The sequence below is a fragment of the Apium graveolens genome, chromosome 9, assembly GCF_009905375.1.
Source record: "Apium graveolens cultivar Ventura chromosome 9, ASM990537v1, whole genome shotgun sequence".
In the NCBI taxonomy this organism is placed as follows: domain Eukaryota; kingdom Viridiplantae; phylum Streptophyta; class Magnoliopsida; order Apiales; family Apiaceae; genus Apium; species Apium graveolens.
The window spans coordinates 269,608,337-269,623,935 of record NC_133655.1 but is presented as its reverse complement, the minus strand read 5'-3'; the positions used below and the strand labels follow the sequence as shown (position 1 = coordinate 269,623,935).

General features: G+C 28.7%; 1 protein-coding gene across 1 annotated transcript; it reads right to left on the bottom strand.

Moving 5' to 3' along the window:
* Positions 1-449: 449 nt before the first annotated feature.
* On the bottom strand, positions 450-6,964 carry LOC141684637 (1-aminocyclopropane-1-carboxylate oxidase homolog 1-like). The gene is made up of 3 exons (XM_074489706.1): positions 6,358-6,964; positions 1,065-1,386; positions 450-991 (listed from the first exon to the last, which is right to left on the bottom strand). Exons 1-3 carry the CDS (start codon positions 6,891-6,893, stop codon positions 722-724), a joined length of 1,128 nt encoding a protein of 375 aa, XP_074345807.1. The 5' UTR covers positions 6,894-6,964; the 3' UTR covers positions 450-721.
* Positions 6,965-15,599: the final 8,635 nt, after the last annotated feature.

The following is a 15,599-nucleotide window of genomic DNA, read 5'->3' as shown; positions in this document are numbered from 1 at the left end:
TTTTCTTTCTTGTCTGTAATCTAATCTCGACTATGGCTTGAGGAATACTATTCTATGATTTAGTAATCTACTGTGAAGAGGTTTTGGGTAATTGTTTAGGCGCAGCTCATAAGTCCAATAATTTGATGCCAATCAACGGAGTATTTTTAGAAGTTGAGCTTGATACACAAGCATGTTTATCGTTGCCCATTCATCTGCAAGACTGCAACTCAATTGTATCAGTGTCTCTGTTGCTGAGATATTCAAGAAATCATTCTACAAGATGAGCTTTGTTGAATACTACCATCATCACATAACAACTCTAAACAAGTTACTTAACAGAATGACCCTGGTACGTCGAACACATCCTGGCATTATAATGTCTATCTGGGAACTTGTCTAGAAACACTGCAATGAAAGAAACATACGAGTTCTCCACTAGCCATTTGACCTAGGAATACTACACTTAATAATAGGAAAATTGTAATATCCATCTGATACTGAAACAATAGTACTTGTTTGTGAGTTATCACAATATTTATTGCAGGTTGAAGTGATAATGAAGAACTGATGGATCTATCTAACACTCGTAAAATAAACCTGGTAGTCATGTGGGAGGAAGAACTGGGCTGTATGTACAAGGAAGAGCTGAGGGGTCTATACAACATCAATAGAATACGCTTAGTAGTTAAGAGTTATCACATGGTTGGAGTTTCAGATCATGATACAATACAACTAGTAGTTATTGATTATTACTCTGTTGCAGCTTGAAATGAGGAAGAGCTGATGAACCATCGAGTCCTTTAGACTTGTAGTAAGCATGATATTCTTTGTGGCTCGTTTCTCTGTATCTAGGTGGATTCTTTTCGGATAGCAAGTCCGGGATTGGCCTGTATGGTCTAGAATTACTGGCAGTACCTGGGTAGAAGAAACATGCTGCTGATATTCTCGGGCCAGCTCGTCCAGCTAGTACTCTATGTTCGACACTTTTGAACTTGTCATTGGTAATTAGCTACACATCAAGAAAAAAATTAAGTCTGAGTATTTATATTGTAACTAATTAGAGCGTAGCACAAAACGTGTACCTGCATTAGATCTCCGATATTAGCTATCAAAGCTCCGTTTATTGGATGGACATCGATCCACCGAGTTTTGTGAAGAACTTGAAGGCCTCCACTACTATCTTGAAGAAGGATAGTGAGGAAAGATGGGTCTGAGTGCTTAGTTGCACCTAGAGTCAATTCGGGTTCTGGGCAAAATGGATAATAATGGCACACAAGAGATGCAGTTTCCATGCAACCAATACTTGCAAGGAAGTCACTTCTGATCCCTAGTGCTTCTGAAAGAACCTTGGATAGTATATCCTTTAGTTTTATCAAGCTCTTCATGTAGTTGCCTATTGCTTCCCTACAGTACAGGTGTACAACATAAGCTTAGTACATACTATGAACTGTTAAATCCATACACTTGGGCATTGCTTTAGAAGAGGATTGAGACTGACCAAGATTCTAGAGATTGCAAAGCTAGGTGTTGGTTTATAGGTATTGAAATTCAAACTAAGCTAGGTAGTTGCAATGAAATCTACATGGAGCTATGCCAGACTAAGATAAAATGCGTACCTTATTTTCTTCTAATTTATTCCTTCAAGTAAGAAACTGTAAACATATCTAACTGAAGACTCTTCTCCACTTAATTAACAAGGTAGATACCGCTCAATAAATTTATAAATATTATTTTAGATTATTTACTTATTTGTAAAATATATCCCTAGTTTGGTCAAAATATATTTCTTTATCTATACCTTATATAACTGCACTTTATTATTACTCCTTCTATTTTAATTAAATTTGTTAAAATTCTTAGGGGCCTTCCACCATGCAAGCCTATTCTTCACTTTATTTTATGAAATTAAAATATTTAATTATAATTCGGTATTTATTTAAGTTTTTTAGCCCTTTAAACGATACTTTTCAAAAAAATTAGAAAAAAATAGAAGTTGTAGAGAACGAAAAAATCTTCTCGAAATAATAAGGTTCAAAATTATCAAAAAGTTAATGAAGCTAAAATTAAATAAATCTATACTTAATGAATTTATTAAAAAAATTATAAAAAAAATAATTTTGAAACTTATTATTATTTCGAGAAGATCTTACATATAATTAAATTTTTAATTTTTTTTCGAAAAATATCGTTTAGAGAGTCAAAAAACTTAAATAAAGATGTAATTTTAATTAAATATTTTAATTTTTTAAAATACCCCCGGGGAATTTTTTTTTTTTTAAGGGAAATGATGCAATTTGTGTGCTGAAAAGAGTAAGGTGATGCAAAAGAGATTTATATAAAATATAAGTAAAAAAAAGTATATTTCAGCCAACAAGGGGATACATTTTACAAATAACTCTTATTTTAACTTAAAATTTTAAATTAATTTTGATATTCTTACTTGATTTAAAATTGTAAACTTTAAAATGTATGCATACATGAAAGTAAATCGTAAAATTTAAAATGTTTACATACATGAAGTCAATTTTTTCCTCTTCCTTGAGGTATATGCTCAATTAAAGTACCACGGTCACTTGGAACACTTCCTTTAAAGTCTCGAATATCTCACTTGGAACACTTGAAATCTCTTGTAAATTAGAATGGGTAAAAAATCAAAATACCCATAATTTGGGAAGATTTATCCAAAATACTGATTGGCGGAGAGTTCCGTCCTAAATATCCACTGAATACGCATTGTTCACATGCGGATTCTATTTTTTTAAAAATTTGTAAATAACACGCATGTAAAGAATGCGTGTTCCCTTTTTGAATTTTAGCGAATACGCATTTTCAAGATGCATATTCTTACTAATTTCAAAAAAAAACACGCATTCTTGCAATGCGTGTTTTTTACAATTTTTGAAAAGTCTGAATACGTATGTATGTAATGCGTAATCTGTGGATATATAATGCGGAACTCGCACACACGGACATTTTGAGCACTAGAAGCTGAAAACTGGTGTATTTTGGGCATTTTTTCAATTAGATATTCATTTGTTTCAAAAAAAATTCGCCCTTCTAACTATACTAAATTATTAAGATATTCAATGAGCTAATAAACGAAGTCGAGTAGGGCTGAGAAAAATCGAACTGAACAGAACCGTGTTAAATCAATTTGATTTGGTTCGGTTCTAATTTTTCAGAAAAATAAAAATTCGGTTCGATTGAGTTCCTTAAAAAATATTTTGGTCCGAACCGAATAAACTGAATAGACTAAAATTATATATATATATATATTACACATATCTTAGAACTTATAATCATAATTTTTAATTTTTAATTATATTTATACACACTTAGAACTCCATATGTCACATTACTTTAATTATACTTTAGCTTTTTTAAATTTTGGTTTAATTTTTAATATAATTTTCTTTCTGAAAAAAATTTCGGTTTGTTCGGTTTCAAAACGGACCGGACCGAGTTATTTAGGTCAGTCTGGTCCATAATATAACTTGGACCCCATAATTCGGTCCGGTCCGGTCTGATCTATAATATAACTTCGGTTCGATTCGGTCCAAGAAAAAATGACTATTCGATTTTTCAGTCTATTCTGTTCGGTCCGATTTTGGACCGACCGACCGACCGAATGCTCAGCCCTAAAGTCAAGCTTTGTTTTGGTTTTTAATGGCTCGTTTTTCTTCTCGAACAAAAATTATATTTGAGCTCGACTTGTTAACAAACCGAGCCGCATTCGAGTTTATATTGAACAAAAGTTATTTAAGCCGAACTTGAGCCCCAGTTCATGAATAATAAAATTTAATTTAAAAAAATGGTTAAAACTTACTTATACCGACTTATTATTAATTTTTGCTACAAATTAAACTCAAATTTTAAATATTATCCTTAAATAATTAATAAATTAAGTATGGAGGTGTAACTTTAAACTTAAATGTTAAGAATATTATTAAATATTAAAATATTTTTATGTTTTCTTTTCGAATTTAAATGAGCTTAGTTTAAGTCGAATCAATTCGAGTCGATCTTGAGGCACATATTAAATCTGAGCTCAAACTCGCTAAGCTTAACGCACAAATTTTAAAAAGTTTTAAATCGTTTTCTTAATCAAATCGAAACCTTAGCTAAAGACTGCTAGCACGGATTGATGGTTAGTATTGGGCTTAAGATTTATTCATTATACTTCTATACTTATTTCAAAATTTATTGAAAAATGAATACTATTGGTTTATACATTTTATTTAAAAATTTATTAAGGTGGATATTATACTTTAGTTTTTGTTATCTTTTATGGTAATTGTCACATTTATTAAAAAGAATTGTATACCAAATATTAAAAATAATTTTATATTTTAAATATTTAAAGTATTATTGAAAATCTAATGAACTTGTTAAGAATATAATTAATTTAATATTTTAGTTTTAATTCTTAAAGATAAAAAAAGATAATACTAATTTTGTTTAGTTAGATTTAATTAAAAAAATAATAATTTATAATTATATAAGAAATAATTATAATATTTAAATTTTAATACAATTACAATCAATAGTTATATAATGGCTTAGTTCAAAATTATATATATTAAAAAATAAAAATTTAAATAGATATTAAATATAAGATAAAACTTTATAAAATATTTAATAGAGTTGTAAACTAATTTTAGTTAATAGAACCTACATCTAGCTTAGCAAAACATTTTATTTACGGTGAGCATGATTTTGGCTGATACAAAATAAGTAGCTTATTGGCTTATAAGCCTGTAGTACTTATCCACTTATAAGTTGAATTTAGAAATTATAAGTTGATAATTTAAAACTGATATAGTTTTGTTAACTTATTTTGATTTTTCACTTTTTTATAAATTTTTATTTTAAAATTTATGTTTGTAAATGTTATTTAAATTTAAAATTCACGAATTAAGAGAATTATATTTGAAAATTATTTATTTTAGTTCATTGAGGTAAAAAAAAATTGGCTAAGTAAATTATCCAAACACTTATATAACTTATAAGTTTTTATCTATTTATCACTTATAAGTAGCTTATGCATTTTAAGTAATAAGTTAGTTATTTTAATATTTCTCAAACAGACACTTAATATCGGGTAATAAGTAATGACATTTTTTGCTCATCAGATCAACATACTAGTTTGTATTTGGCAGTAGGTGTCTCATAAATATTTACAACAAGATGTTTTATATTTTACTAACAATAATAAGATTAGAGAAATATATAAATAGTTTTTAATCCAAATTTATTATTGAAGGTAAGAAAATGAAAATACATGTGAATAAAATAGTCACTTTCACGCTTCAACATTAAAAGATTTAAATTCATTTTCCAACCTCATGAATAAATTAGAAATAATTTGACTGTGTTTTATGGAAATGTTATGTTGAAAAGTTTAAATTTTAATTAATTTTTTATAAAGTTTAGAAATGCTCAAAGAAATTAAAAATTATTACACTTGAATATCAAATAATCAACAAATATGATATATTGGTATTATTTTTAGTAAGTAAATAACAAAAATATAAAATATTATTTTTTGTGCATAAATAATTAATTATTTTCATAAAATTTATTGACCTTCAAATTACTAGCTGTAATTTCTGAATATTAATAATCATCATAATATTTAGTGCGCTCCTTCATATAATTATTACTTTAATTACATGAATGTATTAAGGAGTAATTACAAGTAATTAAAGTATATTAACAAACTTTTTAATTATACTTTAATTACATGTAATTTATTGTTCATGAATGTTCGTTTCTTGTAATTTCTTTGTACTAATTTATTTACTATTAAATTGATATTTTATTATTAAATTTTTTAAAAAAATTAAAGTGCACAGTTAGCTAAAATATATATAGCATCAATATTTTGACACTCATCCCTTAAAATTTATTAGCTTTGAACGGCACTTTATTAATATTTTTTTATATTATATATAAACTTAACATTATAAGACTTAATTTAATATGTTGTTGGCGAAACTTAAAACATGAAATATTTGTAAAATAGTATATTGTTAGTCAACAATAGAACTTCCATTTTTTTAAGTACTTTGAATCATTTAATTTGAACAATTTGAAAGGTTATGGATTAAGAGAAATTATAATTTAAAAAAAATAAGCAAATTATATTATAATTATAGATTATAGTTTAATTAGTAGTCAAAATAAAAGATCCATATATTAATGTTGTTAAATATTTGTGATCACAGTGATTTTTTTGTCAATTTTCCCGGTAGCTGTAGGGCAAAAGATGATTAGTGCAGCAAATTACAAAAGAAGATTTTTTTGTCAATTTATTTGTAGTACTGCTTTTAGTTCCAAAAATCTGGGGGGATGTAAAACGAACTCATAATCTACCTGCAAACAAGTGGCAAGGCATTTGAGTCCAGCAAGCCATCATCAAAGCTGCAAGCTATGGAGTCCCTCCAGTTTGCTGCTTTGGAGACAAGGAGATCTCCATTAGAATAGTACCTTACTTTACGCTTAGGATCACGCGAGTACCATTCCATCTTCACTTCCTTTGGTTGCTCATGGAAACTCTTGATGCCTTGTATCATTTTTTCCATGACACTCTTTGAAACTCCATGATTCACCATTTGAAAGAATCCCCATGTCATTGATGCTTTACAAATATCATTCAGCAGCTCTGCTCGTCGACAATCGAAGCCTTGAAGATCTATCACTGGAATCTGAAGCTCACCATCTGAGATGTCTGTGGTTGAGATTGTGTTTTGAAGGTGTTGTGGTGAATGAATGAAGATTCTGGGAATTTTGACTAGCCCAGAATCTATGAGTCCTTTGACTCCAGACTTTGTATTATCAAATTCCTTCACTTCTTTAACCCTGTCATAATCAGATGGCTGCTTATTTGTGGTGCTGCCCACGAGTTCCATTTTTAGTAGTGTTCTTCAAGACTTGCAAATGTAAGAGAATAGCTGGTAGAAAAGGTAGAAATGTCTGACAAGCTAAGTGTGCATTATTTAATACATTCAGAAATGTAGGCAGGATATTAATCATGGCCAGAAAATGCCAAAATTATTAATACGTATGTTAGTGATATTCCAAATAATTTAAAAATAAATAAAATTATTTGGTTTGAAATTTTTAATTGTCAATAGGTTTTTGACTAATACTTCTAACGACTGTTCCATCCCCGATTGATATTTTATTTTATTTAAAAAAATACATCTCAATGATCTAGATGTCAAAATTTATGTATTTTTATGATATTCCAAAAAATTTATAAAAAAATATTTATATTTGAATTGATATTTTAACCGTCAATTAGTGATTTTCCAAAAGTTTGGTCGAATTTGATATAATTGGTCGAAAATGAAATGATGTGGTTGTGGCCCTTTTTATACGTGACGTTTGTCGGTTTTAATATAGTAAATCGGTTATAAGTTGGTCGGAAATCAAATGGCGTAGATGTAGCCTCCTATGTACTAACGTTTGGCCGGTTTTTTGGTAGTTGGTTGGGAATGAAATGACGTGGCTGTACCCCTTTTGAACATGACGTTTGGATGGTTTTGATGTAGTTGGTCAGTTATGAATTGGTCGGAAATGATAATGACGTGGATGCCGGCCCCCAATTGCTTCATTACCGATCATTGTTGGTTGGTTATAATATTAATTACGATTGATTAAGGTGGTCGATTGTATCGATCGGTTATAAATTATCTTTTCCGGCCATTATTTGTTAATCAGAAATGAGTTAATTAGAGATATCCGGTGTTACCACAACCTTTAAAATCGGTGGTCGAAATATTAAAGCTTAGTAAATGTGATCAAAACAATGACATGCCTTTTTCATCAGCACAATGAGAGAATCGTTAATTATTTTTTTTTTCTCAAATATTGATATAATAATGAAGCATAACACATCATTTTTAAGCTGCCGAACTTTATTCATGATTTATGGATCAATTTTCTTCAAAACTGATATTATTATGCTTCAAAATATAAGATTATGTAAACCGGCTTGTTATTTAAAGTTTAGGAAGTGGACTAGATTAAGTCCCCCAATCCCATTTTGTTTGACTTAAATATTTGTATTAGTATTGTGTTGAACATTGGTTATGTATATTGTCTTAATAACAAGGGAATGTCTTGAAAAGTATTTCAAATGGGACAAGTCCTTGGAAAAAAATCCTACATGCAAATACTATACATAATTTTTATAATTTGGGACACTCCGGCCATGGAATTTTTTTTAGTTAAAATTATGGTCAATCTTTTTGGATAGATCTATCCAAAAACCAAGAACCTTAAAATAAGAGCACATCACTTCACATGTTCAATATAATAAATATTTTATGTTATTTTAACGGATTATTTTAGGTAGTACAGTTGGAAGCAGGGGTGAGTATAAAAATTCGAAAATTGAATTATCCGAATTTTCTATCCGATATATGATTTAAAAAATTCGATAATTAGGATATCCGATTCGAAAATTCGATAATTAGGATATTTGATAATTAGGATATTCGATAATTAGATTTCCAAAATTTTAGGTTAATATCTAATTGATTCACCATTTCTTTATTACTATCATTAAAACTTTGATAAAAGTGTGTAGTATCAATATTAACAATTTTACATTGACCATACTTGCAGATTTGACATAAGGAACAATAAGAAATAATAATTTATGTTTGACGAGTATTCTAAAAACTGGATAATAACAAATTTAATATAAGTTGTGTGATATAAGTTGGATTAAAAAATATATTTATATTGATTATGTTTACAAATTTAGAATCGATGTTTATAATAAATTAATTTACGTGTCACCATTTTTTCCAACTAATAATATAATGACAAAAGTATAGTTTCATGTATCATTAGTTTAACAACTCGGATATGTATTACTTGTCCCGTAATCGTAGTTTTAAAAAAAATAAAAGTTTAAAATGGATCCAGATAATCCGATTTCCGATCCAGTTTAATCGTATATTTGAATATCTGGATATCCGATTAAATCGGATCCGGATACAGAATGTAATTTTAGCGATCTGAAAACCAAATATCCAGTTTGAATTTTAAAACCGGACCGGATATCCAGTTTTGCTCGGCCCTAGTTGGAAATGTTTTAAGTACTACTCCCTCCGTCCAGTTAAGTTTCAGACGTTTATTATTTACACGTATATCAAGACTTATATAAAGTATAGTTTTATAATGTTTTTTTAATTTTTTTTTGAATAAAAGTTTAAACATAGAACTTTTATTCAGAATTTTTTTTAAAAAAATTATTATGAATTTATGCTTCAAAAGAATATTAAAAAGTCTGTAAAAAAATAATATATAGAATTGAATGAGACAGACGAGACCAGAGTAATTAGCCCGCATACACCCGTTTTTACCTAAACGGTGGCGAACCTAGTCAAATTTGGCTACAGCCTTCAAACTTGCATAATGCATCACTCATACTCCCACACCTTGATTATAATGATGAAGTATTTTTATGCTATATGCTAATGAATCGCGTGTTGGAAATTTTAAGCCAGATTAGTAATCATGTGAACTCATAATGGTATGAAGATCTCGTAAACTCATAATGGTATGAAGATATTTTTACGAGGACGTGCATTAATCTGTTAAGAGTTCAAGGAGAAATATAATCTTTGATGTATATGTGTATCGGATGTGATCCGAGAATCTGAGATATTTTCGTACCTCTTGTATAGCCACCACAATAATTTTCATATTATCATAACGATAATGACATTACATAAATTGCTTGACAACGATACCGAAAGCTGGATTCAATGCAACGTACTCCTCGTTTCGTCCCAATTATTATCGTTCCCGATTACTATCGTTTTTAAAAAAGTATTTGGCACGTATGTTAAGATAAATAAAAAGTATGGTTTTATATTTTTTAAAAAAAAATTTTTTTTTTCAATAAAAATAGAATGTTTAAATTTTTATTTAGAAAAAAGAAATTTTATAAAAAAAATTATAGAACTCTAATTTTTATATATCTTAAAATGCGTGACGAACACTTTTTCAGAAAACATAATAATTGGGAGGGACCGAGGAGCCCCGTCTACTTCTTCTCGGTCTTTCCTCAGCTTAGGGGTTCTCATTTTCTAGATAAAGATAGGTCAGGTCGGCTGACTGGACTAGATATATACGGAAGATTCATCATTAATGTATATTTATGAATTGCATGTGTCAAAATAATACTCCATCCACGCCTAAAAACGTTTCATATTTATGTTGTACACGCTTGTCAATACACACTTTTAATTATTAATATTTTTAATTTCGTATTAGTATTAAATATAAAAATTTCATTGTATTAAAGTATTCATAAATACGAATTCAACAAAATCACTCGTGACTATATTTGATTTTATTGATTAGATGTAAATTAATAATCAATCATTTACCATAAACAGTATTATAAGTTAAAATAGGAAATGTAAAAAGGGACGGAGGGGAGGGAGTACCGGTAGTATCTTATGGTATGGGTTGATTAATAAACTTCTTTATGACATTTTAATTCTCCCTCACCGGCCACCCCACACAAAGCATATCCATTAGACTCGTGCAACTCATTAACTAATGATGGCGAAATAATACTCCAGCTATGTCCCGATTTACCGGTCTCGGAACAAGTTCAATGGTGTTAATAAAGGGGATGCTATTCCACACAAAAAATCAATTTTAATAGGATGTTATATTTGGTATTAAAATAGTAAAATAATATATTTGTTTTTAAATATAAATTAAATATAAACGGTGTTATAATTATTACAAAAACATGAAGAACAAAATACATTAATAAAATAATAGTGAAAAATATAGTTACCTATTTTATGATTATGTAATTTGAAATAAAATTTTATTTGAATATATTTGGTGCTATTTTGCGTTGAAATATAAGATCTATTTTAGAATAAAAATCATTGTTTGATTTCAAATTATAGCAATAGCTAGATATATTTTAACATCACCACTTGACTTGCTCTTATAGTCATATTTATCAAAAAAAGTAGTAATTATAAAAATTATATGATTAAAAAATATATATAATCTAGTTTAATATATATTTTTTAGTTTTTTAATTTATGGAAAAGTGATGCTTAATTTACGATCAACATTCAGTTAATATGACCACAAAAAGTCAAACGGATGGAGTATATATTTATTCAAAAAATTGAGTATTTTCAGAAAACCATAAACATCTATGTATTTTAAAATAATTTTTGTCACATCAAGTTGAGTAAAATTGATTCTATTTCTGTAATTTGAAATTAATTAACTTTTAAAAACTCAGTTTTAAAGAGATTGTATATTTACATACAAATATACATAAATGACTAAATTTGTATTTATTTCTAAATTTGAAAACATTGATACATATCTCATCTACCCCACTATCAAGATTTATAATTGAAATGCATGTTGGCGTGTTTGAAATAAAAGTTACGAGAGAAAGATGAAACGCGAGTCAAATTTGAAAAATATTAGTTAACCGCATGTGATTGAAATTTTATTTTAGAAAAAAAACGTATAGCAATAATTATCGACATTATAAAGCCGCAAAGAGTCAAAATAACTTAACCTTTTTTTTATCAAATGTTTATCTAAGTAACCCATAAGTTCACTATTAAATTGTTTAAATGATAGTCTTTACGTCCCTCCCAAATATTTATATTTGGGTTGGACTAAAGTAGTAGAACCGATTAATATTCTATGTATAAAGTTTATATAGTGGAGAGAAGTAATAGATGTAGTTATTTTAAAAATTATAAAAAATTTATTATTTTTGAAAAAAGTTGATATGTAAACAATTAGAAGGAATATCGCAAAAAGGAAAGTGTAAATAAATGAGAGGTCCATATACGGTATGTCAAAATGGGAGGTTACAAACAATTTATAAACTGAATTTAGTACAAATGTGTATTGCGATTTCTTTTCTCTGTGAATGGATAATTAAGATGAGGTCATGTGGACTTGTGAAGGCTATAGTTTTAACGGGATTGTGAAGGCTATAGTTTTAACGGGACAAGCCAAGTATATAGTAAAGAGAAGAGAGGAGCAGCTTATGTAAAGTTATAATGGAGTTGTGGTTGACTAATGCTCAGGACAGGTACTAGGCCCAGGAGGGTTCTAAATGAATCGAGCGGAGCTGAGATTTATCTTTAACGGGTCGAGCATAATTTTTTTTAACAAATCGATCAAGCCGAATTTTCTTATTCAATAAAAAGTATGTTCGAGTTTGAGCACGAACTCGTTAACAAACCGGGCCTCTATTGAGTTTTATTGAACAAAAATGAGCTGAATCGAACTCGAGCCCTTAACGAACAATTCGCGAACGGTAACGTTTCAATTTTTTTAAAAAAATTGAAACACACTTGGACTAAATTATTATCGGTTTCGACACTACCGAAACTCAAATTTTCATCTATTATTCTTAAATAATCCAAATAAATTATAAATTAAATATTTGGGTGTAATTTTAAACATAAAATGTTATGAATATTATTAAAAATTAGAATATACTTATATTTTTTATCAAATTTTGACGAGTTGAACTAGAGCCAGACCAATTCGAGTCGATCTCGAGCCGCACATGCTCCATCTCGACTCGAGCTCGTTAATTTAACGAACACATTTTCGAGCTCGAACTTGAGCTCGAGTTACAAACGATTCGGTCATTTACAGGTCTAATGGCAAGCAATATAAGTTATTGCATAGAGTATTCATGTATTAACAATAATACAAGTATCCATCATTTGGCAATATTACTGCAGAATAAACTTCTGGACTGCACTCGTCTCTTCCTGGTGATTCTAGCGTACTCATAATTTTTGATAAGCCGTGCAGCTTTAAATCATGGTCCCAAGAGTTGACAAGCTAACAATTGATCATCACTTCTTTATTGAAAGTCAGTTTCAGGTTGATCTTATGTGGTATATCTCCCTCGTACCATTATCATTACACAGAATTCTTTGTCCCGGGGGCCGATAACTGTTTCCACGTGATTCTGAAAATATCATGGGATTGTCCAGGCACGGACATTGGGGAGATTGACAGTTTGTTCTGCATAGGATTCTGTCGGATAAGGTCCATTCGGAGTATCTTTCTTCTGTGTCATGTAATATGTTTATTTTAACTTAACTTGGAATTTCTTCTCATAATTTGCATTCACAACCTTAACTTGGATGAAAGAGGCTTGAAACCTGATAAATGTTGTTTATTATTCGGAAAAAAAATGTTCTTAAGTACATATTTAGGAGTTTACGTAATACATTTTAATGGCATAGTTGTTAATATAAGATTAAAAACTGCAACTACAAATATGTCTTTCATGTATTTTAATCCGAATAAATGAGTACGTACCTGGAATATTTCTAGTGTGCAAGCATGTAGGGGGAATTGGCTCCTTCGAATTGCTAGAATTTTAACGGAGTTCATCATTACTTATTAGTAGAAATTCAATATATTTGACCACCAACTTTATCTAGTATGTGCGTTCAAGAATACTACACGCTAGAAAAACTATTCTATGACTTGAGTTTTACGTATTAACTTAAACTAGCATAACTAGCATAATGACCCATTCGAGGCACAAGTATTTTCTAGAGTTTTTTATGCATCATACAATTATAATGACAATATCCTTATATAGGCTCTTGAGTCAAATTTTGAAGAAATGGAGATAAAATTTCTCTCCAACAAGCTCCATGTCCCATTCTATAACATTAGGAGTTTTGAATGTTTCCTCACTTTTAAGAGTGAATATCTCCTCAACTATTATTATATTATATTTTTCTTACCCGTTATTTTAATTTAATGAATGAATATAAACAGGGTAGTAAATGTACGTTTAAAACGAAACGATTATATTTAATTTGTAGAATGTCGTTAGTATGTTTACAAATAAAAAGCTACAAATTAACATATATGTTGAATACAGAGCTAACCAAAATCTTGAATTTTATTTAAATAAACTATATGTACTGCTCTATATTACTACTGAGTTAACTACTAACTTACAATTAACTTACCTAATTTAAAAAGATAAAAAATGTATAACTGAAGTCAGAATGACTTGTAATCATAATATACAATAATGTAAAATTTACATTATTGTTAATATTAAAGTTGATTTTAATGAAAAATATTAGTTTTTGAAATTCAACGTATGTATGTATGGAAAAATGTTAGTTTTTTATTTACACTATTGTTAACAAAGTAAGATTAAGTTATATGTACGTGTGTGTGTTTGCATGTAAATTATTGTATGTTACATCTCTTAGTAAATTATGATGGTTTCAATTATTTATATGCTAAATATCTTATTTATGTACATGTATAATCATTATTAACATCTAGTGAGATAATTGATTACTTAAATAACATGTATTTATAATTATTCAAAAATTAAAATTATGTAATAAATAAATTGCTATAATTTATATATGATATTCACATTATCACTGACAAACAATCCATATCTATTTTTTACGCAACCGGGTATCAATCATGGTTGTAACATAAAAATGAATTATATATTTTTAAGACTTATTATTGATATTCAAGATTTTTTTCAAGAATTCGAAAGAAAAATTATATTTATATCGTTATTTAAACCGTTTTTCAGTTTCTTTCATTATGACTCTAATATTTCTTCATATAATAATTTGATAACATTTTATACTATTCATCTAAAATTAAAAAATTTCAGTTCGATGAAGTTTTATAAATATCAGTTGAACTGGTTAATTCCTTCAAATTATTGAACAATATATTTTTTTCCTTAAATAATATAAAATACATTGAATCAAATGCTACAATATAGTATAGATATAACTTTTATTTGAATAATACAAAATATTAAAATAATTCAAAATACTTGTAACATCTCTGGATACTATGTCCTGGAACTTTGCAATGATCACAAAAATAAGTATTGGATCTGTTCATGTTATCAATGGATCCATAATTCCTCCTCTCATATGATTGAGACTTAAATCTTTCAGGAAATAGTTTCCAATTTGCAATACATGTCATTCCATCATCCATAATTGTTCCAGGTTGAAACACTTTCCCGTGATTCTCTTCCTGCACTAACATCCTGTAAGCATGAAAAATTGAGGGCAAAGGACTCATAACCAGTATATTACCCCTTATCATCTCAAAGTTGTCATTTAATTTCATCAAGAACTCAATCAATCTCCTATCTTCTTGTGACTTTATCAACTTCTGAGTAATCTGACAAGTGCATTGAGTACAATTGCAACTCTGAATAGGATCCACAACATCAAGTTGATCCCATGACATCTTAATCTTGGTGTACTATGCAGAAATGTTATCATGTCCTTGTCTAATCTCATATAGTGATTGTTGCAAACCATACAACAAAGTTCCTGAAGCCTGACCATACCTCTCAGCCAAATTCTTCCAAATTTCCCTTGTAGACTTGAAATAAAGCACACTACTATTGTGAAAAAGAATCTACAACTATTATAAGTGGCCTCTCTAAATGGTCCCCAAGTATCAAAATACTATAGTTGAAATGCTTTTCCAGTTGTAGTACTACTGTCAGGAAAAGAGACTTTTACTTGTTTTGCTGCAGGACATAT